This window comes from Rhea pennata, chromosome 1 (assembly GCF_028389875.1).
Source record: "Rhea pennata isolate bPtePen1 chromosome 1, bPtePen1.pri, whole genome shotgun sequence".
Taxonomy (NCBI): Eukaryota; Metazoa; Chordata; class Aves; order Rheiformes; family Rheidae; genus Rhea; species Rhea pennata.
This window is the reverse complement of record NC_084663.1, coordinates 88,539,049-88,566,118: the sequence shown is the minus strand read 5'-3', so window position 1 is coordinate 88,566,118 and position 27,070 is coordinate 88,539,049. Positions and strand designations below refer to the sequence as shown.

General features: G+C 43.3%; 2 protein-coding genes and 1 long non-coding RNA gene across 3 annotated transcripts in view; 1 reads left to right on the top strand and 2 right to left on the bottom strand.

Annotated features, from left to right (window-relative positions):
- Positions 1-2,184: 2,184 nt before the first annotated feature.
- LOC134138292 (uncharacterized) lies at positions 2,185-11,747 on the bottom strand. Its single transcript, XR_009957856.1, has 3 exons — positions 11,695-11,747; positions 7,290-7,351; positions 2,185-5,047 (listed from the first exon to the last, which is right to left on the bottom strand). It is a non-coding gene; the product is annotated as an uncharacterized LOC134138292 (long non-coding RNA).
- A 4,875-nt stretch (positions 11,748-16,622) lies between these two features.
- NDUFB4 (NADH:ubiquinone oxidoreductase subunit B4) lies at positions 16,623-19,041 on the top strand. The gene is made up of 3 exons (XM_062595091.1): positions 16,623-16,849; positions 17,006-17,152; positions 18,864-19,041. Exons 1-3 carry the CDS (start codon positions 16,646-16,648, stop codon positions 18,921-18,923), a joined length of 411 nt encoding a protein of 136 aa, XP_062451075.1. The 5' UTR covers positions 16,623-16,645; the 3' UTR covers positions 18,924-19,041.
- A 3,420-nt stretch (positions 19,042-22,461) lies between these two features.
- Positions 22,462-27,070, bottom strand: part of HGD (homogentisate 1,2-dioxygenase) — a 28,077-nt gene continuing 23,468 nt past the window's right edge. The window contains exons 12-14 of the mRNA XM_062571724.1: positions 25,202-25,328; positions 23,181-23,362; positions 22,462-22,593 (exon numbers count right to left, since the gene is read on the bottom strand). Of these exons, the coding sequence (XP_062427708.1) occupies positions 22,462-22,593; positions 23,181-23,362; positions 25,202-25,328 (441 nt within the window). The remainder of the gene's footprint in view (positions 22,594-23,180; positions 23,363-25,201; positions 25,329-27,070) is intronic.

The window sequence follows — 27,070 nt, the reverse complement described above, 5'->3', positions numbered from 1 at the left end:
TCCCTGAAAAGCAGAAAAGCTATAGCTATGAATCCCAAAGGTTTACCTGCTATAAAAGTTTGGTTTCACTTATTAACCTTCCTCCATTCATATTTTTCAGGCTGCAGCCCATTGCCCGTATCTAAAAAAAAAAAAAAAAAAAATCCCTAAAGATCTAAAAATCTGTCTGAGAAAAAGAAACTCCAAGGGACGGAGGGTGATGCTACAGAAATTCTGACAGTGCCTCATGCAACGCCTCATGCAACGCTTTGCCTGGATCCATCTCAGAGCTGGAAAGCCCGGAAGAGCCCACAGGGACTGCTGCGAGGGCGGGCTGGGGAAGGCATACACCTCCGAGATGGCAGCGTTCCTGGTCTCTTTTCACTGACAGAAGTCCCACACTACCCACATAAGTGGAAAGAGTATCTAACTCTGTAACACAGGGCCAACACAGTCTGGGCAGAAGATATGTGTTGTTAGACAGCTCTGGTAAGGGAACACTTTCAGATGGAACGGGGGAAACAAAACATATATCCACTATTGACTGTTGACAGTCATTTTCCTCACCAGACTCCTTGCTACTAGAGACCTGGCAGCTTGTGAGACAAAAGGGAATGAAGCCAATTATCACTTTGCATGGCTCCAAAGAGCATCTGATGGTGCTTAGAAAATCAGAATGGATCCCATTTAGGAACAGTCATGTCTTCTGTTTCTGCTCTACCCTGTTTACCATGCTATAGGTTTGCACAGCAACAGGAGCTCTATTTCAATCAGTGGTATTTCTTGCCACCGCAGGACAAGCTGTGCTTTTGACAGATCCATTAGAAAGCAATTCCCTGCTTTGAGGAACTCACAGCCTAAGGGAATTTCCTACCAAGCCATTTCCTTTTGCTCCTCCTTACTGTATAGGTCTTGAAAAGGCCGTACAGAAAGACAAAGGACCAGCTCAGCCCAAAATTGCACTAGACTGCACTGCCATGTTTCCAGTGTCAGAGCTGGTCCCTTTTTGAGGCAGAGGAAAGATGTAACCCGCCATCTTAGAAGGTTTGTTACAGCAGGCCAAAGAATAAGGAGAGTCCCAGTCAGTGAGTCCCCCTCTGTGTTCCCCCGGGAACAAAGGGGCCCCAGGCGACCTTCCCGTGGAGATTGGCTTGTACAAAGACACAGCACTGGCCACTTCTTTGCTGCTTATTTTCTATTTCAGGTCATAATCCTCTGCCTCAAACCCCAGGACACGGATGAATACTGTTAGGCAAGTGTTGGGGCTTCAAAGCCAAGGCAAAGATCAAGTCATGGGTGTGTGAGGTTTTCTGCAGCTCTTGACTGCAAGCAGCTAGGTACTGATTTGCCCTCATGGCCATTTCAGAACTGCAGTGCACAGAGCAGAGACTAATAGAACCATGACCATTTTTGCAAAGAACATCTGGGAAACAGCAGGGCTTTTTTTCTTGTTTAGCAACCACTCCCAGTATAGCGTGATGGTCAGCATGACCTCTGCTTTGAGATAGTAATAGAAATCTAATCAGAGTGATGCAGGATTTGAACCATTTTTGTATTATTCATTTTTTATTCTAAATATTATACTACACAGAAAAATGCCTCAAAAATATAGGCTAAAACATAGGATGCTAATGACGCCACTTGAAAGTCAGAATAAGGTGAATTCAGTAACAGTGAGAACAAAGTAAAGAAGAAACACTGTGTGGATGGCAATTTGCACTAGACAGAGGCTCAGTTCTACTCAGTTTTCAATAAGGCTTTCTAAGAGCCACTGGGGAGCACAAATTTCAGCTAGCAGCAAAGCTGGCCACGTTTTCTCGAACAAATGCATTTCCAAACCAGTATAGACTTTTAAATGCTGTTTGAGAACTTAGTTTCCTAGATATATTTCTCACTCCTGAGTGTTCATCCAAGAATTTATGCAAATACATTTCAGGTTGTGAGATGCTGGCAAATTGTTTGCTATTCCTTATAAGACATGTATGACTGGTGTCCTACAGTGGCATCATCATTTTTTTGGCTTCTTTGTTAGAATGAAGGAAATTTTTCATTTAAACATTAAAAATAATAAGAAAAAAAGAATTAAGAAATATTCTTTTTAGTTTCAAGAACTAAGAGTCCTTTTATACTAGCTACTAATATTTTTTGTAACAATGAATAGAATTGTTCAGGAAGAATTATGTATGGTGTTACAAAGAACAGTAATTTTCCATTCACATGAACAAAAATCCATGCAAAAGACAGAAAAGACATTCTTACCAAAGCAGTCATTTAATAACAGGGAAGAACACAAGTAAACATTGTTGCTCTTTTTCAGACACTATGGATATGAATTGTATTCAGGCAATTCAATGGTTAAAAACAAAAAAGACATTAAGTCAGTGCTATATCCAAGTCCCAGGTATCAGAGCCTGTTGTGATGGAAGGATTAGGAGGGTGCTAGTAGTGACTTATGACCTACAGATTTCCCAGGCAACCAAGACTGTATTTCCATGCAAATGTTCAGGCTACTAAAAATACCAGGAGAAGTAAAGAAACTGACAGGATCTGCTTTATATAAGCAGAAATGCCTATAAATCAGCATTTCATGAAAGCTTACCAGAAGGCATCAGCAGGTCTTCATTGGTGTCTTAAACAACTGTTTTCTTCATCTCCCCCTGACAAGTTGTCTCTACATCCACACTGTCTATCTTTGAAAATATGGAGCTGCCAGGTGACCACTCTCGGAAACTCAGAAATTGAAAGGCAATTATTATCATTGAAGAAGTGCACAACAAAACTGAGAAGCGTCTTCCCAGGAGCTTGCTGGACATCTTCCCAAAGGGCTCATGAAATTTGGGCACTAAAACTAGGGTCTGCAAAAGCTCTGTAAAATCCCAAGGCAGGGTCCTGCGGATATTGTAGGCAGAATGCCCATGATGTGGTACAGCTAGTCCTTGCACTCCACAGTAGATCTCTGGCCCGAGGGCTGCAGTTCCTCCACCAGACATGGTAGCAATGAGGACACATCTTCATCATGTCAGAAACCTGTGATGTGACTGATGATTTCTTTTGGTAACTCAGAAAAAGCTCACCATTTTCTAACCTCAGCAACCAAACATTAGATATCGCAGGTGCAGAATATTCTTTGCTAGCCAGGCTTTCAGCAAGGTGGAACCAGTCTTAATGGTACCTTTGCAATGACTAGAGGGAATTCTTTTCTGAGCTTTCTATACATAATTTTTTGCTCCAGCTCTTAGATATTGGTCTATAACTATCTCACTTGCAATAGCAGGGCTAAATCTCAAGATGATTATGGAGCAACTATTACACTCTAAACATTCTAAGGAACTTCTAGGTTCCTTGGAAAACTAAATGTACAATTTCCATTAAGAAGTTGCAGCATATGGGATGTGCTCCATTTGTAATTCCCCAAACTCCTGACAAAAATGGATAAACAGAAGAGATGAACAGCCATCGCCATAAATGCATGTTAATCACATTGATTTTTAAGAGCAACAGGTATCTTTGAATGTGATTCCCACTTATAACGGTTGGGGATGCGTGGGCCAGGCTGCACATCACAGCCAATGCCTATAGTGCACACTGATGGTAAATTCCACATCCCCAGTGGGAGATCATTATGCACAAAGCTTCTTAGCCTTCTTCAGAGTGCAGCAGGCGTGCACAGTCCTGTCCTGTAGAGAGCTCTTCTGCCTCTACTTGGAGAGAGGCAAAGAAAGGGTACACAGTTCCTGCTCACCTCTTCGTAGGATGGCATGTTGTGCATAAACCTTTTAAAGCAGCCCTAAGAAAGACCACTAACCCCATCATCAGATGGCAGGGTGCTTTGACATTTAATAAGCTGCAAGACTGGGGCCTGGAAATGTAGTTCAGTCTTTTTCCAGCCCTCCTACACATTTGACAGAAGCAAGCAGAGAGATTGTCTGTCCTTTGCCCTTTGTGCCTTTTTGCAGGGCTAAGGAAAAAGCTTGTCCTTTCTATTGAAGAGGCAGAGCTCTTAGCTTCATTGTACTCCTGCTGAGACTGCAGCCTCCCTCTGCCATCGAAACCCAGCAAAGCTGTCCATCAGGGACCACTCTGAATGAGAACCTTGGGGTCCAATCTCAACTCAGCTCAGGATTTTATGTGATCGGATTTGTCTACAGGGATGAGAGGGCTCTGTTTAAGCAAGGATCTTGTATTTCAATTTTTCCTTATGTCATTTTCTTTCTATTTCAATCATAATACTATTTTTGAAGTAGTTAACTTATTTTAACACTGCATACAGAAACAATAGTAAGTTCCTCTAAAAGTGATAACAGCTCCTTTCAAGTAATTAGTATTTTGGCAGTAACTACTTTCACCAGCAGAAAGTAGCCCAGGGTTAAGAATGAAGCTGTAGAGAAGCATTACTGATCACAGCTCCAGACCGGTCAGCATTTCTATTATAAACCATTATTTTCTCCCTCAAAGAATTTTGTTTTGGGTTGATATCCAGTACACATAAAGCTAGCCAGAATTACTGTTGATCCTTATTACTTTTACTGTTGCAGCAGAGATGCATCTTGAAAACATACATTGAGTTTTGAATTACACCAGTGTTCCCTTCCTTTTTGAACTCCTTCACTATTTGATTAGTCTGAGATCATCTTTATTGCTCAAAACCCTATTCAGCTGTGCGTATCTTTACCTCCAGAGAAGACTCCCTAATAGAAAAGCATTCTAAAGCTTAATAAAGGACATTAGTTTTGTCACAAAATATTTGATATGACCTGTGTAATTACAGAACTGTGTTTTGATTCTCTTTTGGTCTCCACAAAGTAGTGTGAACACCTATGGGAGAGCTCGCCTGTTCCAGTAAACAGTTCTGCTGTGTCACTGCTATTAACTCCTTGCTTTCTGTAGAGCTTCACTAATTTTGATTCAGAAGAGACAACAGAAGTTTCAGATCAATAATAATCCTCCTAGAGTAGGACTGAAGCATGTTCCAGCAAACCAGGCAAAACTGGAGTGCAACTACAGACCAGCATATGTAGAGTCTCAGAAGCCTTTCACTACCAGTCCAGAGAGAAGCCACTTAGAGTTACTGTATAGAGAAAAGAACCAGTTATGGATAATTATTAAGGCAATAAATAGGATTAGCTATTTAGCATTGCTTTTCTGCACTTCTAAAATTGAACCAGGAATGTTATCAGAGGTCAACATTTTCAGGGTGCCTTATGTTAGTCTGCCTTCACTACATTCAGAGACACACAATGCAGCAGGAATTGATTTGAGGGAGTGTGGAGAACAGATAGCTTCTGCTGAAGGGAGTTTTTTCATATTTTTTTCAGGGTAGTGTTTCTGTTTTTAGATGGAAAAACAGCTCCAAAATAACACTGTTTTATTCTCCCTCATCCCTCTCACTTCCCCCTCTTAATTACTTCTTCATTTTCCTCAGCAACTGATATAAGGAGGAGAAAAGCAGGTGAAAATAAACAAAACAAAATATATTTTTTTATGGCAGGGAGAGAATTTGTTCCTGCTTCTGCCAAATAAAACAGAAATGTTGCATCAAAACAGAAAATCTGTGATAGTGAGGTTGGGAGGAAATTTTGTCAAACTGTTTTTGACACAGTATCTTCATTACCATCACAGAGAGCACATCAGCAGTTGTGGGAGGGGAGGGCTCCACAATGGAGAAGCATCTGCAGGTGAATAGCAGAGGAGCAGATGGGAGGGGATGGAACAAGAAACATTAAGAGAGTAGAGCAAGCACTACGGTTTTTTGCTAAAGGGGCCCTGCAAGGGTCACATCAGAAACAAAAATCTTTCCTTTGGGGCTGCAAATGACAGTTACACTGGCTAGGCTAGAGGCACATGCTACTGTAAGTAAAAGCAGCTTATCCAGAGAGCAAACCTCTACTAGGAGGTTATCTGGAAAAGTAACAGACACCAATTCAGGAGACAAATTTTAACCTTGGCAGCTGCTTTAGCCAATCTCCTCAATTAGACAGGTGAAACCTGATAGATACATGGTTCTGCAATGCTAAAGAATATATATATTTTTAGCCAATGTTCCCAATTCATAAAATGATAACAAGAGCCCAAGGAAAGCACAGCTCTGCCATTCCATCTCTATTGGTCAGAAGGTTAAAATTTTAGTATTGTCATAATTTTTTATAACACTAAAATACCGAGGCTGGACATTGTATATCTTTCCCTTTAGCTGGCATTCTGCAGAAACACCCTCATTTGTATTCTGTATTTCATTTGAGCAAAAAAAAAAAAAAAACATTCTGCATTGCCACAACTAAGTACTTCCCTACTGCGATACAGAGATTTCCAAACAGTCACAATAAATTTAGCATGTCTCTGCTAACATATTTTATTCATACTGTTGGTCTGCTTCGCTTTGCCTTAAATTTTAAGCTCCAGACTTTTCACAATTATATAAAGTAAAATAAAGTCAGTTTCTTTCTCTACATAACTGTACAATAGAACTGCCCCTACTTCAAGGCTCATCTATCATGGACTCCAGGCTGTTTTTTCCCCACAGAGGGCTTAAATATTTTCCTGCACAAAGAAGAAATTTTTGACTTCTTGAAGCGCTATTGTCTATAAACTGCTGCTCATTTTCCAATTAAAAAGTGATTTTCAAGCTGTGGAGAAGTTTTGGACTGGATGATACAACAAACTGAGTCCTCCTTCAAGACTGTGTTCAACAGGGGGGTCCCAGCAGGACACACAGGTCTTCCACCACACAAACCCCTGGGGCACTGTATTTCTGTCTTGAGGAGAAGGAATGGCCATGTCTGTTAAGGACTGGTCTCACCGGCCCTCTTAGTTGCACCTTCCCACACACAGCAGTGGCATTTCCCTCCAACTTGGATTTTGTTTGTGAAGGGAAAGCAGCTAAACCCATTAACTAATTTCTAGTAAGCATTGCAGAGAATTTGATGGCTTTGTGTGCCAGAACCACTTGTCACAGAGCTATCAGCAAGGTGAAGATTTCACCTCTGGTTCTAGGTAGAAATTAGAGCATCCTCCAAGGTAAAATAAAGGCTGTGTAGCATTTGGCCTCAAGTTACAAAAGCCACGGCACTCTTGACACACTTTGGATACTCTGGGAGTTGGGGAGGTAGAAGAATTCACTCCATCTAATTTTAACTTTTTAGAAGTAGAGGTGTCCAGGCTAAATCAGACTCACTCTACAGTCCATAAAGAAAGACAAGCTTCCCTAGGGGATGGCTCACAGCCTCTTAGCCATGTCTCAGGATAGGATAACTCACAATCTTGAGCTCCTACATTAGATAGAAGCAGACAAAGTTCACAGTGGGCACCTTTACCTTTCAGATGCTCTAAATGAAGCAGACAGATTCACCTTTTCTGACGTGAACAGAGCAAATACCTGAGGAGGAAAGAGGAAAAAATGTCAGCTGCTGGCAGTGATGTGTCAAGAATAGCAGGTCAGAAAAGATTCTCCTCTTTGCTTAGCGTAAGACACATTTCCTGCAATACTTGAGTTTCCTCTCACTGACTGTGCTTTCTGAATTTTTACAAGAGTCAACAGAACTCTACCCATTGGTGCTGGATACAATCCCTACGGTCATGGGATTAACTTAGCACTACTTCCTAAGTGATGGTGTAATCAAGGAACAGGAAGAATGGGCTTTTGCACAAGGAAAGGTGAGCTGGAAGCCAAGGGTGACAGAGGCAGGCATGGCAGTAAACTCACTGACAAGGGCCCACCCCACCATACCCTAACAAGATGAGGAGGACAAGTCCAGTGATAGTAACCTGGACTAGACGCAGTCACTGCCAGAAAAGCCAAACTAAAAAGGCAGGTCTGAGGTCAAGCTGGAAAGTCAAGTCAGTAAGGTCCAAGACTAGAAACAACACAGACAATGCGGCTCAGGCAAGAGCCAAGGGTCTGAGCTTAAATGCAGCTCTTGGGCCAGCGGACAAAGGGTGCATAAGCGGATGGCCCAGATACGGCTGGTCAGGATAGTGAGGGCTTCTTGGTATATTCAGGATCCTAACTGCTGTAGCTAGGGGAAATCCAGAAATAATATTATCCCTTGACTGGTTACACGCTTCTAGCACATAGTCGTAGCCAGCAACATGACTCATCCTCAGACATTTGGCTTTTTAATTGTCAGCATGCTTAATTCTAAGATTTTTTCCTCTCTCACTCTAGTTTTCTTTCCCCCAACATTACATGACTATTAATAGTCTCACTTGCAAAGAGCTGGAAGCAGAGGGAGAGCTAAGAAAATAAGTTACATTAGGAAGTGCTACGATCGATGTTCTGCAAATGAGCTGAGACAAGATGTTCACTGCCAGCTTCTTTTTCTTTCACCAGAGCTTCCCAGCAGCACTAGCTCCCTGGCTTGGGCAACTCAGCCACAGCTATAATTCACTGTAAGTCAAAAATTTTATTTCAGCAGGAAGAGCTGAGACAGCAGAAGGATTCTTGTCACCATCTCTGGATTAGCCCAGGAGAGGCAGAAATGGTTTGTTTAATGCCATTTCTCATTATTCCTGGCACTTTATGACTCATTAAGTGTCCTAGTTTTGTAACTAACTCCTGCTGAGCTCAACATTTGATATACATTTATAGGTGGCCTGCTGGCTGTAATAACAATTGAACTATTCATAACTCTCCTAACCACAATAACTCCTCCCTTTGTGTGCCAGCTTTTCCTTAAACAATTGTAAGATAAAGATACTAGAGGCTTCAGTTCTTAACACAGAATGAATTATGTTTATCTGGAATTACATTTATCTAGACAATTTATTAATATAGCTATACATTTACAATTACAGACACTTGATTTGAGCCTAGACAAGCTGCATCCTAATACCTTTTACACTGCTTCCCTTCTTATTCAAGTACACTTTTTATCATGGATTTATTTGTGCAAGTGGATGGCCGATACTGATTCTCCTCAGGAGAAGGTGGGAAATATACACATCAGAATCCATTCATCCATATGGAATTGGAGCAGGAATCAAATGACCCTTCTTGTCCATTACTGGTAGGAATTAGAAGCAAGGAACTTTGTTCAGAAACATTCCTGTGGTATGAGTGATCTTGCCAGTTTCTGCCCCATTTTTCACTTGCTTTCTTTGAAAAAGAACAGTGAGAATTCAAAACAGAGCCCCGCAACATTTTGACTCTATCTGACAACTAATGCAAATGAGGCAACCATTAGCACTCAGCCTACGTTTGACAGACGCAAGTATTTTTGGAGATAACAATAGATTTATCCTGTCTCTTCTGAGAAAGTGTCATGCACAATCATCCTGCAGATAGGAATTCAGGTCTTTAGTTTAGTTTATTTTCCTTTCATTCACTTGAAACACCAAGCCACTTACCCTGGCCATTCTGAAAAGAGAGGATTTTTGTATATATCATTGAATAAATTTAATCTGTTTATGTTTTGAAACACGACTGAAAAGCTACTGACAAAATCACATAGGTCTAAAATTAATGTTATTATCTTGGGTTGCTTAAAACTCAAGCTGAAAGGTACATGCAGCTTCAACAAAACAGTTTTCATAGAAATGTCTCTGATTTCAGATTTCTAATTTGGATCAGAACAATCTGGGAATTCAAGTGTGTTTCAGACTGAACAGTGAAGGTGTGTTCCAAACAAAGATTAATTTTCCTGATTGATTCACTCAATTTAGATACCTCTGATCACAAAGAAAACAGATGATGCCTTCAAAGGCATTTTCACATGCAAATTCTCAGGTTGATTCAATACTGCAAACCTCAAACAGTCAGTAACCAATAGTCCTGTTTAAAAAGCAAAAAAAAGCATGTTGGATCTTATATTTTAAGTCTCATTGCTTGAACCTACCAGCATGTTCTTTATGATCAGCTTACTCTAGTTCAGGGCTAGAGGCCCGCTCTCACTAGTGTCTGTTGTACATTCCTGCTGCTTGTCTTAGGTCAACACAAGCTACTGTGCAGCCAAAAGGAGAGTTAAATGAGTTTCATGATCTGGCTGAAAAACCACCATCAACAAAGGTTAGCTGATCCTCAGGATCAGCTTGTGCTGACAGAGAGGATACAAGAACTCTACACTAGATTGGCTTAACTGAGCATGTAGCTGCATAGAAATTTTGGCTGTTTTGATGAGCCACTAGAAAGACTTCCAAAAAAGAAAACCCCTGAAGACTAGTTTTTCAGTGGATAAGGCAACTGATCTGAGTCATTCTGCAGATATGCATTTGCTATCCATTGCTATCCAAATGCAATCCAACACAGTGGAATAGCAGGATCACCGTTAGATTTAGACTAGATGTAACATGAAGCCATGCCTTTAGTCACACTGTCCTGGTGTCACATTTTCAAGGTTTTCTCTGTAACCCTGAGAGACAGAGCTGTATTTATTTTATTTAGAGAAAGGTTACTAATCACACAGCTAAGAACTAATGCTTAAAAACAAATGTGGTAGAGTTTGCACTGAAGTCAAAGTGACATCAGTGCTGAAGGGTTGAAATAATATCTGATTTTGAGCAGGATCAAGGGTGGCAGTGATCTGAGCAATGGGGAGAAGGACAGGCTCCCCCTGAACACCCTCTGCTTCTCTCTGGACAATATAAACTGAAGGGATAGAGGGGAAGCTGAGGAAAGGGACGAAAATTTCTTTAGCTCTTTTTATAAAACTGCCTTTTCAAATTATATCCTAGTACCTGCTCTGGGTTGTATCCTTTTTGCCACCCTTCTGGCTCTCAATAGAATTTGTGACCACATCCAATACAGTTGTTTTTTTGGATTACTAATCAGTCAGTTGCATTTTAGCTGGCATATGATTGTATTTCTAGGAACAGTGTTGGGCACCCACAGATATTTCCGCTAGCCTTGTGGGCAGGACCTTAATTAGTTTTGCCGTCCCTTCTCCATAATATATAGGTTTGCAGCAGGATTTATCTTGTCCTGCATGTTGCTTGTATCATGCTGCAGGCCCACTTCCCAGACTTGTGCTTGAGCTGCCCTGTTTCAGAAAGCATTGCAACAATCCAGTACTTACAGAGATTTTGTTGGGAGCATAGGGCTTAAAAGACTTGCAACCACTCTGCAGGAAAGCTGCTGTGTATTGCAAGACATCCCAGCAGCTGTACCTGGGCTAAGTGCAGGTTGCAGGCTGGCAGCAGCACTACAGTGATGCCCCAAAAGTGATGCTGCGCTAGAGATGCAAAGCTGTGCACTGGCTGGCAAAGAGAGGGATAAGATAGGCCTTGTTCTTTCTTGCAAAACGCTTTTTTCTAAGATGGTTTGCAGTAGCAGGCTGTATTTTGAATCTGCCATGGGGTGACCCAGAATGACTGGATATTACAGCAGGTCTGCTCAGGGACTGGCTGGAGTCCAGTCTGTTGCTGTAGCAGCTTCCGCTATGCAGAGCAGTTCCTGTCAGTCAGGAGAAAAACAAACAAACAAACAAAAAAAACCCAACAACAAAAAAAAACTATCACTGATTTCTGTTAAGCGTTTTGACTGCAGTATTTCCTCTTTGTCTTGCACTGCATTATGCAAGTTTTAGACCCTTACCATTGATAATTTGGGCTTTGGCTGAAGGATGATATTTGAAAGTTAAAGACATGTCTGCTATCAAACACAGAAAATGCACAATATCACATCAGGAAGAATGACTACGGCAAATTGCAATGCAGAGGCTTTAAATCAGAGAACATGCATCTCTAGGAGTGATTTGGTTATCTTCTTTTTAGTTATTTTCTTACCCCATGAAACAAGTGGCACCTCGGAAGAAAGGCTCCTTGTAGGGAACTTGATCCTTTGAGAGAGGATAAGTTAGTGATTAGAGATAAAATGCAAAGGCGTTTTCAGCATAGCGGCTGGTGGTTCCATTTTCTAATACAGTACATTACACTGTTAATGGAAATGTAGCTTTTCACCTTCTGTTTTTCTCCCAGTAGAATTAAATCAGCATTGCTTGCATGCCAAGCATGCAAACTTACAGCTGTGAGCTCTGGAGAGAGGGAGAAGGCACAGCTTGCACCCGTACTATGTGATAAGATCACATAATGTCTGTAACAAAGCTGGGAACTCAACCCACTGCCTTTGCCAAGTGACTTCATCGTAAGATCATCTTTACTCTTGTCCATGGGAACTGTCCCACATTATTACAGACCTCAGGAGCCAACAGAATGAAGGAAATGCATCTGGTTATTCAGGAGTCCTTTGGGAGATCTGCAGGGACAGAAGCCTACTATTCTACTCTGTGATGCAGCAGAGGGAAAAAATACCCACTATTTCCCACAGGAGCAGCTAATCTTCCAGTATGCTAATCTTCCTTCCTAGCTGTAACCTGCACTGCCATTCCTGCCAGGATTCCCATTGTTCCAAGACTGCAAGTGCCCAGTTACTCCGAAACGACGCAGAGCAGAGAGGAACAGCTTTAAATGCCAATGTAAAAAACTGCACTGGCAAGGCAACACAGGCTACAAAGTGTTCGGGAACCCTTAGAGATAAGAAGTACCACACGAGTGCCATACAGCAGTGCTGCTGCTATACATACATGCCAACATACATGTCAGTTATGAAGAGAGATGATCATGAAGCTAGAGATAATCATGGAGCTCATTAAATGGTCCTGTTATCAATAGCAAGAGGAAGACTAGGGAAAATGTGGGCTTGCTGCTGAATGGGGTGGCTGCCTGGTGACAAAGGATATAGAGAAGGCAAAGTTACTGAACACCTTCTTTGCTGCAGTCTTCACTGCTAAGGACAACCCTCAGGAATCCCAGGGCCTGCAGACAAGAGAGAAAGTCTGGAGAAAGAAAGACTTTCCTTTGGTTGAGGAGGATGGGGTTAGAGTCCTTTCAGGCAAACTTGACATCCACTAATCCATGGGCTCTGTTTGGATACACCCACGAGTTGGAGCTGGTGGATGTTGTTGCTAGGCCACTCTCCATCATCTTTGAAAGGTCTTGGAGAACTGGAGAGGTGCCTGAGGACTGGGACAAAGCCAATATTACTCCAGCATTCAAAAAGAGCAAGGAGGAAGACCCAGGAAACTACAGGCCAGTCAGCTTCACCTCCATCCCTGGAAAGCTGATGGAACAGCTCATTCTGGATGTCATCTCCAGACATATGGAGGAAAAGAAGGTGATCAGGAGTAGCCAACATAGATTCACCAAGTGGAAACCCTGCTTCAACAATCTGATAGCCTTCTGTGATGGAATGACTGGCTGGGGAGATAAGGGGAGAGCAGTGGATGTTGTGTACCTTGACTTCAGCAAGGCTTCTGACACTGTCTCCCATAACATCCTTGTAGGCAAGCTCAGGAAGTGTGGGTTAGACGAGTGGACAGTGAGGTGGATTGAGAACTGGCTTAAAGGCAGAGCTCAGAGGATCGTCATCACAGGCACGGAGCCTAGTTGGAGGCCTGTGGCTAGTGGCGTCACCCAGGGCTCAGTACTGAATCCCATCCTCTTCAACTTATTCATCAATGACCTGGATGAGGGGACTGAGTGCCTCCTCAGCAAGTTTGCTGATGATACCAAGCTGGGAGGAGTGGCTGATACACCTGAGGGCTGTGCTGCCATTCAGAGAGACCTGGACAGGCTGGAGAGCTGGGTAGAGAGGAACCTCATGAGGTTCAACAACGGTAAAGTGCAGGGTCCTGCACCTAGGGAGGAAGAAGTGCATGCACCAGTACAGGCTGGGGGCTGATCGGCTAGAAAGCAGCTCTGCAGAGAAGGACCTGGGAGTGCTGGTGGATGACAAGTTGACCATCAGCCAGCAATGTGTCCTTGTGGCCACAAAGGCCAATGGTCTCCTTGGATGCATTAGGAGGAGTGTTGCCAGCAGGTTGAGGGAGGTGATCCTGCCCCTCTACTCAGCCCTGGTGAGGCCTCGTCTTGAGTACTGTGTCCAGTTCTGGGCTTCCCAGTTCAAGAAAGACATAGACCTACTGGAGAGAGTCCAGCACAGAGCTACAAGGATGATCAGAGGAGTGCAGCATCTGCCCTAAGAGGAATGGCTGTGAGAGCTGGGCCTGTTTAGCCTCAAGAAGATTGAGGGGGGGATCTTATCAATATCTACAAACACCTTAAGGGGAGGTGTCAACAGGATGGGGCCAGACTCTTTTCAGTGGTGCACATGTGACAGGACAAGAGGCAATGGGCACAAACTCAGACACAGGAAGTTCTGTCTGAATATAAGGAAGAACTTCTTTACTGTGAGAGTGACAGAGCACTGGCACAGGTTGCCCAGAGAGGTTGTGGAGTCTCCTTCTCTGGAGATATTCAAAAGCCACCTGGACACAATCCTGGGCAGTGTGCTCTAGGTGATCCTGCTTGAGCAGGGGGGTTGGACTAGATGATCTCCAGAGGTCCCTTCCAACTTCACCCATTCTGTGATTCTGTGATGTCATGAAATGGGAAAGTAAAGGGAGAAAATTTGTTCATGTAATAGAAGACACTGCCCAAAGCGCTGGCAATGCTGAAAGCCCTAGGAAACAACAGAACTGGGCATGTATGAAATACTTCCTTGGGAGCTGACTGCAAATTAAGCAGCTGAAATTCTCACTTGGATTTGCACCTATGTGTTTGTGAAGAAAATGAAGACAGAAAAGCCACAGAAACACTGAGAGGAAGCTTCTGGGAAGACTGCAGGCTTCTATTTGAGAGACAGAAAAGTACATCCTGCTGTGCCAGTATACTCAAGATACAGAAACTGAAGAAACATTCAACTCATATTTCTTCCTGTTGGAAGCAAATCCCAAAGCTCAACTCCTAATTAGCTGCTCAGACCAAGAGGAGATCATCTATTTTTCCAAGTGCTCAGGTAAAAAAAAAAAGAGTGAAATCATATAGTATGAGGCAAGCTTCTGCCCTATTACTGTGCTGTCAAAATACAGCCTCTTAAATAAAGTCAGCAATATTATTTTGTGTGTACTCAGGAGCAAGCTGTAATCTCTCATCCAACATTACCTGCGTCTGTACAGTCACCCCAGTGTAAATGACATCATAAAGATATATATACAGCCATAACCTTACTTGGTTCCAAACAGCGTAACTACTATCATTGCTTCTTTCTGTATACATAAAGAAGAAAAACTGACAAGTTTAATTCCAGAAACACAATTTGCATATAGCTTTCACACCTCTGCAGAAGAAAAAGCTCGTAATACTGCCAAAACAGAAACTTCTAAAGTGAAAACTTACAGGACAGACCTTGCTTTCTTCACCTTGTGTTAATCAGCAGACATTGATTTGTGAACCTGTCAATAAAGTTTATCAGAGCAGTGAGTCATCACAAGATAATTTTGAAGGTTATCTGGCAGCATATCTAAGCAGCTTGGCCTTGCTTAAAGAGATGATTTGAAGATGAAAATCAGTGACAGTGATATTTTGCAACTTTCATCCTGCTTAAGATGTAACTTTTGAGAACCTGAGTATTTTGCTTAAATGTGCATAGTGTACTGCTGTGAAACATAGAACATTGCCTGAATTTGTGCTTGGGCATACAGTAACTATACCAGCACATTTCTCACATCTCAACTCTGCGGCAGAAGTTCCCTTTTCAGAGGGGAGAACAGAGTCCTTTCAACCTGCTGAGACTGTTGTCAACAAAGAATCAATCAGTTCTTGCGAGTCTCCTGAGAGCTATCACAGGAGAAAAGGATTACATCTGTACCAGCCTCTGCTGGATTCAGAGAAGTTCCTGTTCTCCGCTAATCTTTGTGCTCCTGTCTCCCTGACTGGCTCTGTGTGTTTCCAATTCCCATAGGATTATTTTTGCAGGAGCTGTAGGTGCTGTCCAACATAATAATGAAAACTCAGTTCCTTCAACAAGAGCTCAGAATATGAAACTGAAAGTACTTACAGATATAAAACCGCTAAGAGAAATGGCACACCTAGAAGCCGCACTAGCAGCTGTTTCCCACCTGCCATCTGAGGTTTTTCACAAGATGACTGTTCATAACCCCACGTCACAGATCGACATGCAACGCCAAAACAGAGCGCATTCCCGTGGGTCACTGCACAGCCCTGCCTGGGTTCTGGTCGAGCGGGGTTGCTTGTTTCTCACATAGCTGCAGAAAATCACAATCTCCTGTCTGCAGCTCTTCTTCCCCATTGCAGAAACTTGGGTTACCTACCTACCTTTAAGAATAAATTTTGCAAGGCTGGGAGTCGAGTGCTAGGAACGGTTGAGTTCCTCAGCTCTGAGGTGTGAAATGAGAGTCGCAAAAGCTTGTCAATGTCAAACGACCTTCTGCAGCCACCCAAACGTGGAGACGTCCAAGGAGCCGAAAACAGCGGATGGCAGCACCTACGACCCAGAGCCAGCTAACCCCACACACCGTGCTCTCGCTGCAGGCCCTAATGGTCGGCCGTGCCCCGCGGCCCCGCTCTCTAACGGCCGCCGCCAACCGCGGCCTCCGGGAACTATCTGCCCTCCCCCTCCAAGAGCTGCGAGCCGGGCGGGGACACGCTGTCTCTCGACGAAACGGACTCGAGACCAGCCTGGCTCGCCTCTGCCGGGCGGCGGGACGTGCCCCGCCGGGGCGGCCCCGCCATCGCCTCAGCGGCGCCCCCTGCGCGGCGGCAACGGCGCGGCCCGGCGCGGCCGGCGGGGGGCGCTGCGGTGGGCGCCGCCGCCGCCGCCGCCGCGCGCTGACGTCACGCGCGCGCCTGCGCGGCGCGGCGCGGCGGGCTGCGCAAGATGGCGGCGAGGCCGGAGGGCGGGTCGGCGGCCGAGGCGTACGGGTCCAACCGCTACGTCTCGCTGCCGGCCGAGCTCGACCCCGCCACGTATGACGCGTCGCCGGAGAAGCGGCGCGCCGAGGCGGAGCGCCTGGCCATCCGCGCCCAGCTCAAGCGGCAATACCAGCTGCAGCTCAACGACCCCCACCGGCCGGCCGTTATCGTGAGTGCGCGGGCGGCGCTGCCCTCCCGGCGACCTTGGCGCCCGAACGGCGGCGGGGCTGCCCGGGGCCTGCGCGGCCGTCGGGGGCCGGGCCCGGGCCCCTGCGCAGCAGCGGCAGGGGTGGGGGGCTCACTGCCGCTTTCTCTCGCCCCCCAGGAAGACCCGGCCTTGATCCGCTGGGCCTACGCGAGGACGCAGAACGTGTACCCGACCTTCCGCCCCACGCCCAAGACGTCCTTCCTGGGGGCCCTGTATGCCATAGGGCCCATCCTCTTCTGGATATACGTCTTTAAGACGGACAGGGTGAGTGTGTTCGCGAAACTGAGCCTTCGTGAAGGCCAAGCCGTAAAACAGAGCTGTGCCTAGAGACTGAGTTAACAAGAGACCCTTGGTCCTTAACGATGCTTAATCCCGGGAGAGCAGTGAGGAGAGGAAGACTAGTGCTGAGCTTACCGCTTTATGGTTACTTGCAGAGTCCAGCTGTACCAAGTGTCCTGCATTGTATCCACAAATATATATCCAGTCAATCTGCCTGATTATGCTGTTTGACTGTATTAAGGTTCTCCCCAGCACTATGAAAGTGAACAATAACAGGCTATTATTTCCAGCTGTTGACATGCAGTAGCTGTATTTTCTAGTAAATAAATAGACATCTTATGGATGACAGGCTGACAAGATCGTTGTGACCATTCTTCAGTCTTGTGAAGTAGATAAGGAGGAGAACTAACCCCAATTCCCATTCCTGATCTCACTTGAGTTTTTATGCTTTTGAAAGGTTTATTCTGCTTTTCTTCTGGCTCCTGAAATGTAAGCGTGGTACCAAGCACTGGTAAATCATTCTTAAAATGCTCAGATATATATGTGAGAAAATGATAGCTGACTGGCAGGCAATAGCTGTTTTTACTACTGAATTTGTGACTGTTGTCAAACAGTTTTATTTCCCTCTATTGCAAAAAAAAAAAAAAAAAAAAAAAAAAAAAACTGTTTTCAGATCAAATCATAGACCAGAAAGTACAAACATCAGCTAAAATCAATAAAATATTTGTAATAAATGCTGTTTTCTAGAATAAATCCAAAATACAGATTTTGGGAAACTTAAAGAACATGTTGACATAAATATCTTCAAAAATTAGCATCTCTGTAGTATTTTTGTCATGCTGGTTTTTTGTCACTTGGGTGGTTTAGCATGTAATTGCTTGAAAATAAATTTGAATGAAAGTGAAATCTAGACATACTTGCCTTGGAATATTTAAGCTGAAATCTTTGATGCAATCTACAAGACAATTCCTTTTCCTTATTCCAGTTCCCTTACTGATGTTCTGGGGGAGTTGTTTGTTTTCCAATATTATATAAAGCAAGGTGGTTATTACATTCTTTTCTTTAAGAAGTGACTGTTGTGTGGCTTGAGAAAGTAGAAGATAAATTTAAATTGCTCAGACTTAAGATCTTAAGTAGATTTTTTTTTCTGGTTTTGTCCAGCAGAAGGGATCTTGACAATGTCTTCAAGTTTTAGATACTGTCACTCTACCTATCAGTAGAATGGCACATGATTGCAGAGTGAGATACAAATAGGGTAAATGGGAACAAAGGAACATTTAGGCAAGTTATGAAAGATTTCATTGTGAAGAAACTTCTTTAACTGTAGATTACTCTCCCAGAAGGAGGAGGTAGAAACTACTGTATAAATTAACTAGGACATAATTAGTTTGGTGAAAAATACATCACAGGAGTTGGACCTTGCTGGTCTGTGAGAAGGGATAAACGTGCAAAGAGACCAATCAGAGCACCACTTTCCTAGCTGATAGGTGAAGCTATATGTCTTGGAGTTTTTTTATTTTGTTTTGGTTTTGTTTTTTTACTTTTTAACCGCAATGGCTGTCGGGATCTGTGCTTTTGTGGTGCCATCTTATTCTCTTCAATGCTGAAATATTTGAGTTGCTTTTCTATTATCCTAGGCTGATTGAAGTGTCGTCTTTCATAGAGTAATGATGAACATTTTTTATTTCTTCCACAGGATCGTAGAGAGAAGCTTATCCAAGAAGGTAAATACAAGCGGCCACTCAGTCTTTTTTAAGTTCCTGGAATCAGTGCTGGAATCAAGCAGCACTGCTATTGGGACACAAATAAAATAAATAAGATTCAGTATATACTGACATTTCTGCTTCCTAAGAATAAATCTGAATTACCCCTTTGTTGTTGTGTATCTTTAAAAGTTACAGGAGGTGCAACAGTACAAAAGATTAATATCTAATGTAGATAAATAGAGGCTGTCCTGAACTCAACAATTTATTCCTTTGGGTCTACATAGAGAGGCTCCTTTTAGACTGTGGAAGTTGCTACTGATGAGGAACAGCTTGGGCTGAAGTTTAAAATTCATAGGCTAAAATGTTCAGTGAGTATAAGGCTGATTCCAAAAGAACTGTGTTGCTTGAGTACTAGGTATATCTTCCTGGTGTGAGTTTGACTTTGTAGCTTGCCTTAATCAAATAATAGGGAACCTCTGTGGTATATTTTCAGTAACTGTTTAGGAGCCTGCCTGCCAGCTTCCAATAAGTTGAGTTAATTTTTCTTTTCCCTAGTAAACAAACATAGAATTTAAGCTTGTATTTTATTGTAATAAACTTCTGGATAAAATTACTGTATGAGATTGACGCAGCTGAACATTGTCATTTTATATCTGATTAATAGCACTTCTGCTACTTCTCTGATTCCTGTGAGTGCAGAACAAAAAGTAAAAAGATCTGACATTCCTTTGTGGTCTAGGAGAATTCCATTTTACTTCTGGAAATGGGGCATGATTAAAAGCTCACCATGTACATCTGAACTTTGTGTCTGCAAAGGTGTCTTGTCTGCAAATTTTATATCAGTCATTTCTCTCCAGGGTAACTGGTTTAGGAGGGTTCTTTGGTATCATTATTGTCAAAGGAGTGAAACTTGAGTGCGAAGGAAAGATTTTAATTCAGACTTGAATTTTCATTTGGCCTCTAGGTGCCATCATGATCTCGACAACAAAACCTTTTCCTCATTTGTCAGACATTGTAAAGAGGAGTATTCTTTCCAAATCTTGAGGTCAGGGTCAAGCCATAGTACTTCTATGCAAAAGTTGAAAACTTCCCTTTGTGTGCAGTGAAAGCCATCTATGTTTCTGATAGTGAAGTAAGCAAAAACAGCTCCGATAAGTTCCTTTCTGGCATGATTAGGGTGTAAAGATTGGACATTTGCAGTCCTCTTCAGTGAAAGTGAATTAATGTAGTTTTCCCTTTTTCTGTCTGAGTCGTGAAATGTTCAGGCAGTGGCAGGCTTGGCACTAATTCTGCATACAGCAGCTGTTCGAGGCTGTGCCCTGCATTTGCAGTTCCATATGTGTTCTCAGCAACCCTTTTTGGCCTGTCTGCGATTAGTTCTTCTGCTAGCTTAACTAAGACAAACCCGGATTATTCTCTTTGCAGAACTGCTTCTAAAAAACTGGCACAAATGTACAGGATAAGACTGTGAGTCAATGCAGAGAGAGGCAGCAATGCATGGAGAAAGTGGTATTTAGGGAAAGAAATAATTGCTTGTCTGAGCATGCTAAATTAACTATCTTCCTGCTGCCACAAACTAATTTGATCTCCCAGGACCCATTTCCTTAGCTAATTGGAGCTTAAGTTGCCACACGTGTAAATTCTCCCTTGCAGCTCTATTTGTTTCAGGCCAGTTGAACAAATTGTTCAGGGTGGATTGTAGGTGAGTTCAGCGCCTCCAGTCTTTTAGGTCAGCCTTTGATTGGCTCACTGCACCTGCCACAGCCCTTTCCTTTGCAGATAAAAGTGTCTGATGCTATGTCCCTGCAGATCTGAGCATGGTGCCTGGAGAAAGGCTGCCCTACTTTTCTCTGTTGTTATTTGCAGAATTCTCCAAGCTGTTTTTTGAAAGGAGCATATCACACTCCTGGAGGTGGGGTTGGTTTGAGGCAGTAGGACTAAGTCCTTAGAGGAATCAAAGAGGTTTTTCTGTTCAGAAATCGTGTGTGAGGACAAAAAATTGATTGTGCCTCAGAATTTTACCCTTGACTGGTATGTTACAACCCATGTCTACTTCAGTGAGTCTATAGCAAGTGAGACTCAAGCATGCATATCACTGGATAATAATTTACATTCCAAACCAAAAACAAGTTTTCCCCCTTGTGCCGGTAAAGCATTTATGCCTGGATCAGTCTAATAAAATCAACTTTTTTGGCAAATTGATTTTCCTGAATGTGGTCTTCTAAGTTGGTTATTTTAAAGTAAATACCTCCCTGTGGATTTTATAATGTAATATTTAGCTGAAAGCCAATGCTTTTTTATCCCCCATGAATCTGGTGCAGGTCCAAATCCACTATGGACATGTCTGACTGAACTCAGGTGTCCCAGCTGCAAATTTTCTCCCTTTTTGGTAAACTAGAGTTTATTTCTCTTCAGGAGCAAAAAGCTTAGATCCTGATGGCACCAAACTTATCCATTTCATATTCTAGACTGTTGCCCAAACTTCTCTTTAGTCTTGGTGGGCTCATTAGGAGAAATCAGATCCATACAGAAGATAAATGTGTCATAAACAAACTGGATAGTTCAGTACATACGTAAATGAGACAGACAAATGGCTTGACAGCAACATTTACCTTTGCTGTCTTACTTAACTTGAATCCTTCAAATCCTAATTTTGACATAACAACAAAGTAGTATGTGGATACAGAACGGGCTTGAGGATTGGGATTGCTGGGTTGTGCACCTGGTGCCTAGCATGCTGAGGGCTTCACTTTCTGCCTCCACCCAGTGAAATAGGAGAGTGGTTTGAAATCCCCATGTAGGTTGCTTGAATATTTTACCAATGATTTTTGAGGTACTCCATAAAGTTGTCTGCACTCAACTTTTCTTCCAGGTACCTTCACAGGAACCTTCACAGGTTCGGGCTGGCCAGCCAAGCCCTTTCACATTCACTAAGGTGCAAATCGGAACGTAACTGGGAAGAAAAATTGTGAAGTGCTGACAGAAAGTGCAGAAAGATGACTAGGATGTGAGATTGAAAAGATAGTATTCTCTCAGCAGTGGAACACTTAGCATGCTCCAATCTCTTCCAGTTTGCAGGATACTGTCCCAACAATAAAGGATTTTCTTGGCAACCACTCACAGAAAACAGTTTGAAATGCCTTGCTGTGATGGAAGGTAGGTCTAGGAGAGTCTTCAGCTCTTACTTTGAAAGCTCTTCCCTTACAGACAGCACAACGCTTTGTTGAGTTCTAGTTACCCATCCTGTGGATGACACCTCATGTCATATTTTCAGAAGATCCCTGTGAAACAGAGCTGACTGTCATAGCCGTGCAAGGCACAGCATTCACAGCAACTTGGCACGGTGACAGCCATACAAGTATTTCAGCTTCGGTGTGTCACACGAAAAGGTTTAATTGGATACATGAAAACTAATAATAGTGGTATTTTTTACTGTGTTTCAAGTTCTATAGGCATGATCTTTTTAGTGACTCAATGGCTGCTGGAATTACCATTCTGTACTGGAGAACTTGCCTGAGTTGACTACTCCAGCACATGTAAGCGTACTGCATTTCCCTGTCTTCATTTGTACTGCAAGCAACAATTTCTTTACTTGCAATTAGGATTGAAGTGGCTTTTCAGAGGTTCCCAGCACTTGTAGTAATTTTTATCTAGGCGGTTGGAGGTCTTGAGGCCCCATTTGGTAACAGCCAAACTGAAGGAAGACTCAAACATGAAGGCCTATTGGGAAAAGGAAGGTACATTAGGGCAGGAGAAAGAGAGAGTTTGAATTCAGACAAAGTGGCTCTTCTAACCTGCTCAACGCAGGGGGAGAAAGCAACTCCCAGCAGAGATTGTGAAAGCTCTTGAGAGCTGGCATTGGAACACTGATATCAATTAGGTCTCTGATGTGATTTTGGACTTCCTCCACATTTAGTAAAGCCATGTTATTCCAAGAGCTCTGGCACAAGGGTGGTTGATGATCGTCATTATTATGTTTCAGGGGCTAGGGAGAGGAGGACACTCAGGGATTTCACTTATTTGTTTATAGGCTAAGGCAAAAATTAACTTAATCAGCATGAAAATTCCTAGCTCCTTGCTCAGGCATCAATTTATGTAGGCAGATGATCAAAGCTGCCTGGTGTCCCATATCTCCAAGGACGCTTCTGGGAACTGATCAGTACTAATCAGTAGGGGATGTGAATACTGGGACAGTTTGGTTCGATTACTTATCCATCTTAGCCGCAAGAAGCTAAACTCTTCTTTCAGAGTCGCACAGTGGCAGCAGACCATGTTGTACACAAAATCTTTCTTTCTTGGGTTCTTACCATAGTCCCTTCTGCAACCCTCTCAGGCTCCAGCTTGGCTTTGCTTGCCTTCTCAAAACAGTCAGCATCTGGCCCGTGAGGAGTCATCATGCTGTGTAAGCTGGCCCCTCCAGGCTGGAAGCCTTCTTCCTTTGCTTCATAGTGGCCTCTGATGAGCCCCATGAACTCGCTCATGCAGTTCCCTGCGGGAGCAGGCGAAGAGAAAAAGTTGCAATGCAGTGTGATTTGGAGGCATCACAGCTGGACCATAAGCTCCTTGTAACTCACAGTATATAGAGTGGGCAGTATACGGAACGGAGGCGCCTAAGCAGTGTATCACAAGAGGAGACATCTGTGACCCAATAGGCAATGCTTGTAAAGCTGGGCTACATACAGGTTTTATTCTACTCTTAATTATCCGGATTCAGAAACCAGGAGCTCCCTAATGAAGAGATGCACTGGTGTTGGTAGGCCTGTATTTTTCCTAGTACTTAGAGCTATGTAAGCTCTACTTACATATAGACTGCATACAGACTACATAAAGTCTGACCTGATATTTTCAGGCTTTGATTTGAATTCTAAAGGCCCTGGAAAGGAAGTTCAGTATAATTATCTCTGTGTTACAGGCACTGAGGCACAAAATGGAGAAGTGAAAGGCTGCAGCCTAGCCAACACTCTGCTGGGAGAGCCTGGTCTGCTGCCCTAAGTCCTAGGTGTGAAATTGTTTTGCTCCATATTTTTCTACCACCTCCAGTTCAACCAAGCATTTTAGTGTCTTATGATTTAGATTCACCCATTATCTACTTAGTTCTCAAGAGCCAGTGTATGTCCAATGACAGGGAGCCAAATTATGTCCTTCCCTGAGGAAAAGTACTATAAGTAGGCCCACTGAAACCAATGGAGTAATATACTGCTAAGTTGGCTAAGGATGACTAAATCTAATCATCCAGTTCTTATTAAGTTGTGCTCCTTTAACAACTGCCATCCCAGTCTTTCAGCCTTAGTAGACCTGGTGTGACTAAACAAATGGCAACTTTATGCTTAGTGGTCAGTTTTTGCAAAATCAGGACATACTTCTGTAGCTATGTTAAATACAGCCTTTTTCACCACTAGTTCAGTCTTCATTAGGTACAATTCAGGGTCTGAAATATTTAACAACAAATCTAATTTAGCTCAAAGTACAGTTGCCCTATATATGTATGCAAACAATCATTAATTTTCATCTTAAACTGTCAGCATCTCATGTAAGACTGGGTTGTTACGGATTTTTTCATCAAACTCACTCATGTACTCTGCTTGGAGCATTTAGAACAAGGAGCAGGCTGTAAGAGCTTCATTACTAGCACGCCTACCATAGTAAATATGTGTCAAATGACTCATAATATTGCTTAGGAAGAATGAGTTGGTCAGTAAGAAACCAGCTTGGGAAATTTTTGGATCACCACTTCTGTATACATATTCACTCTTGTGGGCAAAGCTAAAACAGCGTGAAAAACTATGAGCGCACTGAGGTGCACCACTATGCACCTGGTGACAGAGTGGGGTAAGGGTTCAAGAAATCCAGTGCAGTCCTTTGTTGTAACTGATCTCACCCTGTGAGTGTCCTTGGGCAACTCTATGGCTCTCTGTCCTTCTCTCCACCTGTGATGTAGTGTTTTCCTTTCTTCTGCTCTTTATCTACATATTCTAATGGGATACTAAGAAATTAATGGCTAGATGACAGGACAATTTCTGATGTTTGTGCAATGCAAAATTTAATATGCATTTGATCTCTGCAGGAGCCCCTTGAATAGACACAGCCATCTATGCAGCCACAAGCAGCCTATCACCTCTCAGCTTTCCTAAGATGCTTTAAATAGGAATGGCTTTAGTTTTGTTCCTTTTCCAAGGAGGACTCACTGACTCCAAGAAACTGAGTTTAACTGTGCCAAGGGCAACAAATAGCTTCTTCCGTCTGCAACCTCATAAAAAAATAAATAAAAAAGGGGCTTGCTTTTTCTGCATGCCTATACTCAAGCAAAAGCAATGAACAGCAGACGTACTGTGGTAGTAGGGTGGCCGGAAGGTGTTGTTAGCTACCCCCCATCGTGGGGGGAATATGACAAAGTCAGCAACTGCCACTCCAGGACGGGTAGACTTGGCTGTCAGGACAGTGAAAATAGAAGGATCCTGAAAAAAAAAAGTGAATAGCATGAAACAGAGAAGGGCTCAGAACTGTCTGCTCAGATTATCTTGCCGGTAAATATGAATACTGCAGCCTCTCCTTTGCCAAATCCTCTTACACCCTGCACTTGATGGTGTGGGTGAGATGTGTGACTGTGTGTGAGAACACTCAGCATCTCGATCCAATGCTGAACATGGGGGCAAGAGATGAGACTGGTTGATTCTTCCTTTGGCTGCCCTCAGAGAGTCTTCCCTGCACCTGGCCTGGACTCCCTTAGAGTCCAGGGCACAAACTCACGTGAGGGACTGCCTTGCAATCTGAATTACTTCCTCTTCCTTGCCTAAAGAGGATGCTAGAATTAACGCTGCAGCTCCTCTTCTCTCCTTCCCACATTGGAGAGGCCAGCTGGAAGACTGAGATTCACAGACATGAGAAGCGGAGGTAAAAATGGTGGAAAGATCTCTCCATACCAGCTCTGTCAGGACAAGAGGCAAGGGAGACCAACTAGAACATGCAAAATTCTGTTTAAAGACAAGAAAAAAAATTACTGTGAGGGTGGTCAAACACTGGAACAGATTTCCCAGATAGATTGTGGAATATCCAGCCTTGGAGATATTCGTAAGCCATCTGGACACGGCCCTGAGCAACCAGCTCTAACTGACCCTCCTCTGAGTTGTTGGACTGGATGATCTCCAGAGGTCCCTGCCAACCCTGGCAATTCTGCTGTGATTCTGTGGACAGATGCAGCCTGGAGAGCAGCAGCAGCCAGGAGCCTGGGGTGCCTGTGCCCTGGAGCCATACTGGGAAGGGGGCCCAATGAAGGCATCTGCAGGGAGATGGTGACTGTTAGATCTTCAGATGGGCTTGGCACCTGTTTCCGATCCAGATACTGCTGAACTGAGGAAGTGAGGAAGTGTCAGGATATGAAAAAGCAAACAATGTGCAGTAATAACAGTCCTTGGTCTTTCCCTATTTTTTCCTTCTGAGGGTCTCAAGTTCGTTTATTTTCCTTCCCTTTTCTCCTCCGAATGGGTCAAAATTAATCCCTCCTTGAGTAGAAGAGGAAGCTGAGAGACAGAGCAAGTGAGACTTACTGGGTGTTCAAGTGAGATATTGCAGTTCCAGGAGCATTGTCTCCAGCACTTCTCTGTGGAAATACCTTTCTCTTAGCATGTTACAGAGAACAGGAATATCCTACTTTAGGAATTTAGCCTCATAGTCCCTCTTAGTTTACAAACAGGGTGAAGAAAGTACAGAGAAATTGTGACTTGCTTCAAGGATTTTTGAGGTCTATAGCCCAGTAAACTGATTTTCTGGGCTTTGATTCCAAAACTATCCTTTTCCTGGCAGGCTTTTCTGGAGTTTGAACAACATTTTCTTTTGGTTGTCTCACTAGAAATGCTCCAGTCTCCTTGCACATCCCCTTGCAAAAGCAATGCCAAGAGATGGCATAGCTGCGGGCACATCTCCCACTGGGCTGGTTTCCTCATTAGGAGAGCTGCTCACATTGATTTTGGCTTTTGTTATTTTCCATGAGATCTAGAAATTATTGCGCTGAAAGCTGCCAGCTCTTCAAAAATGATTCCAGTCCTGGTCTCACAGGAACCAGGAGGAGGAATTTGTACAGTTGTAAGAGATAAATCAAAACAAGAATCTGAAGCAAAAAGTCTCAGAAACTGAGAACTCAGAGATACCTGAGTTACTTGGTGTATGTTGGCTTCAGTATTCAGCCCTTCCTCAGGGCACA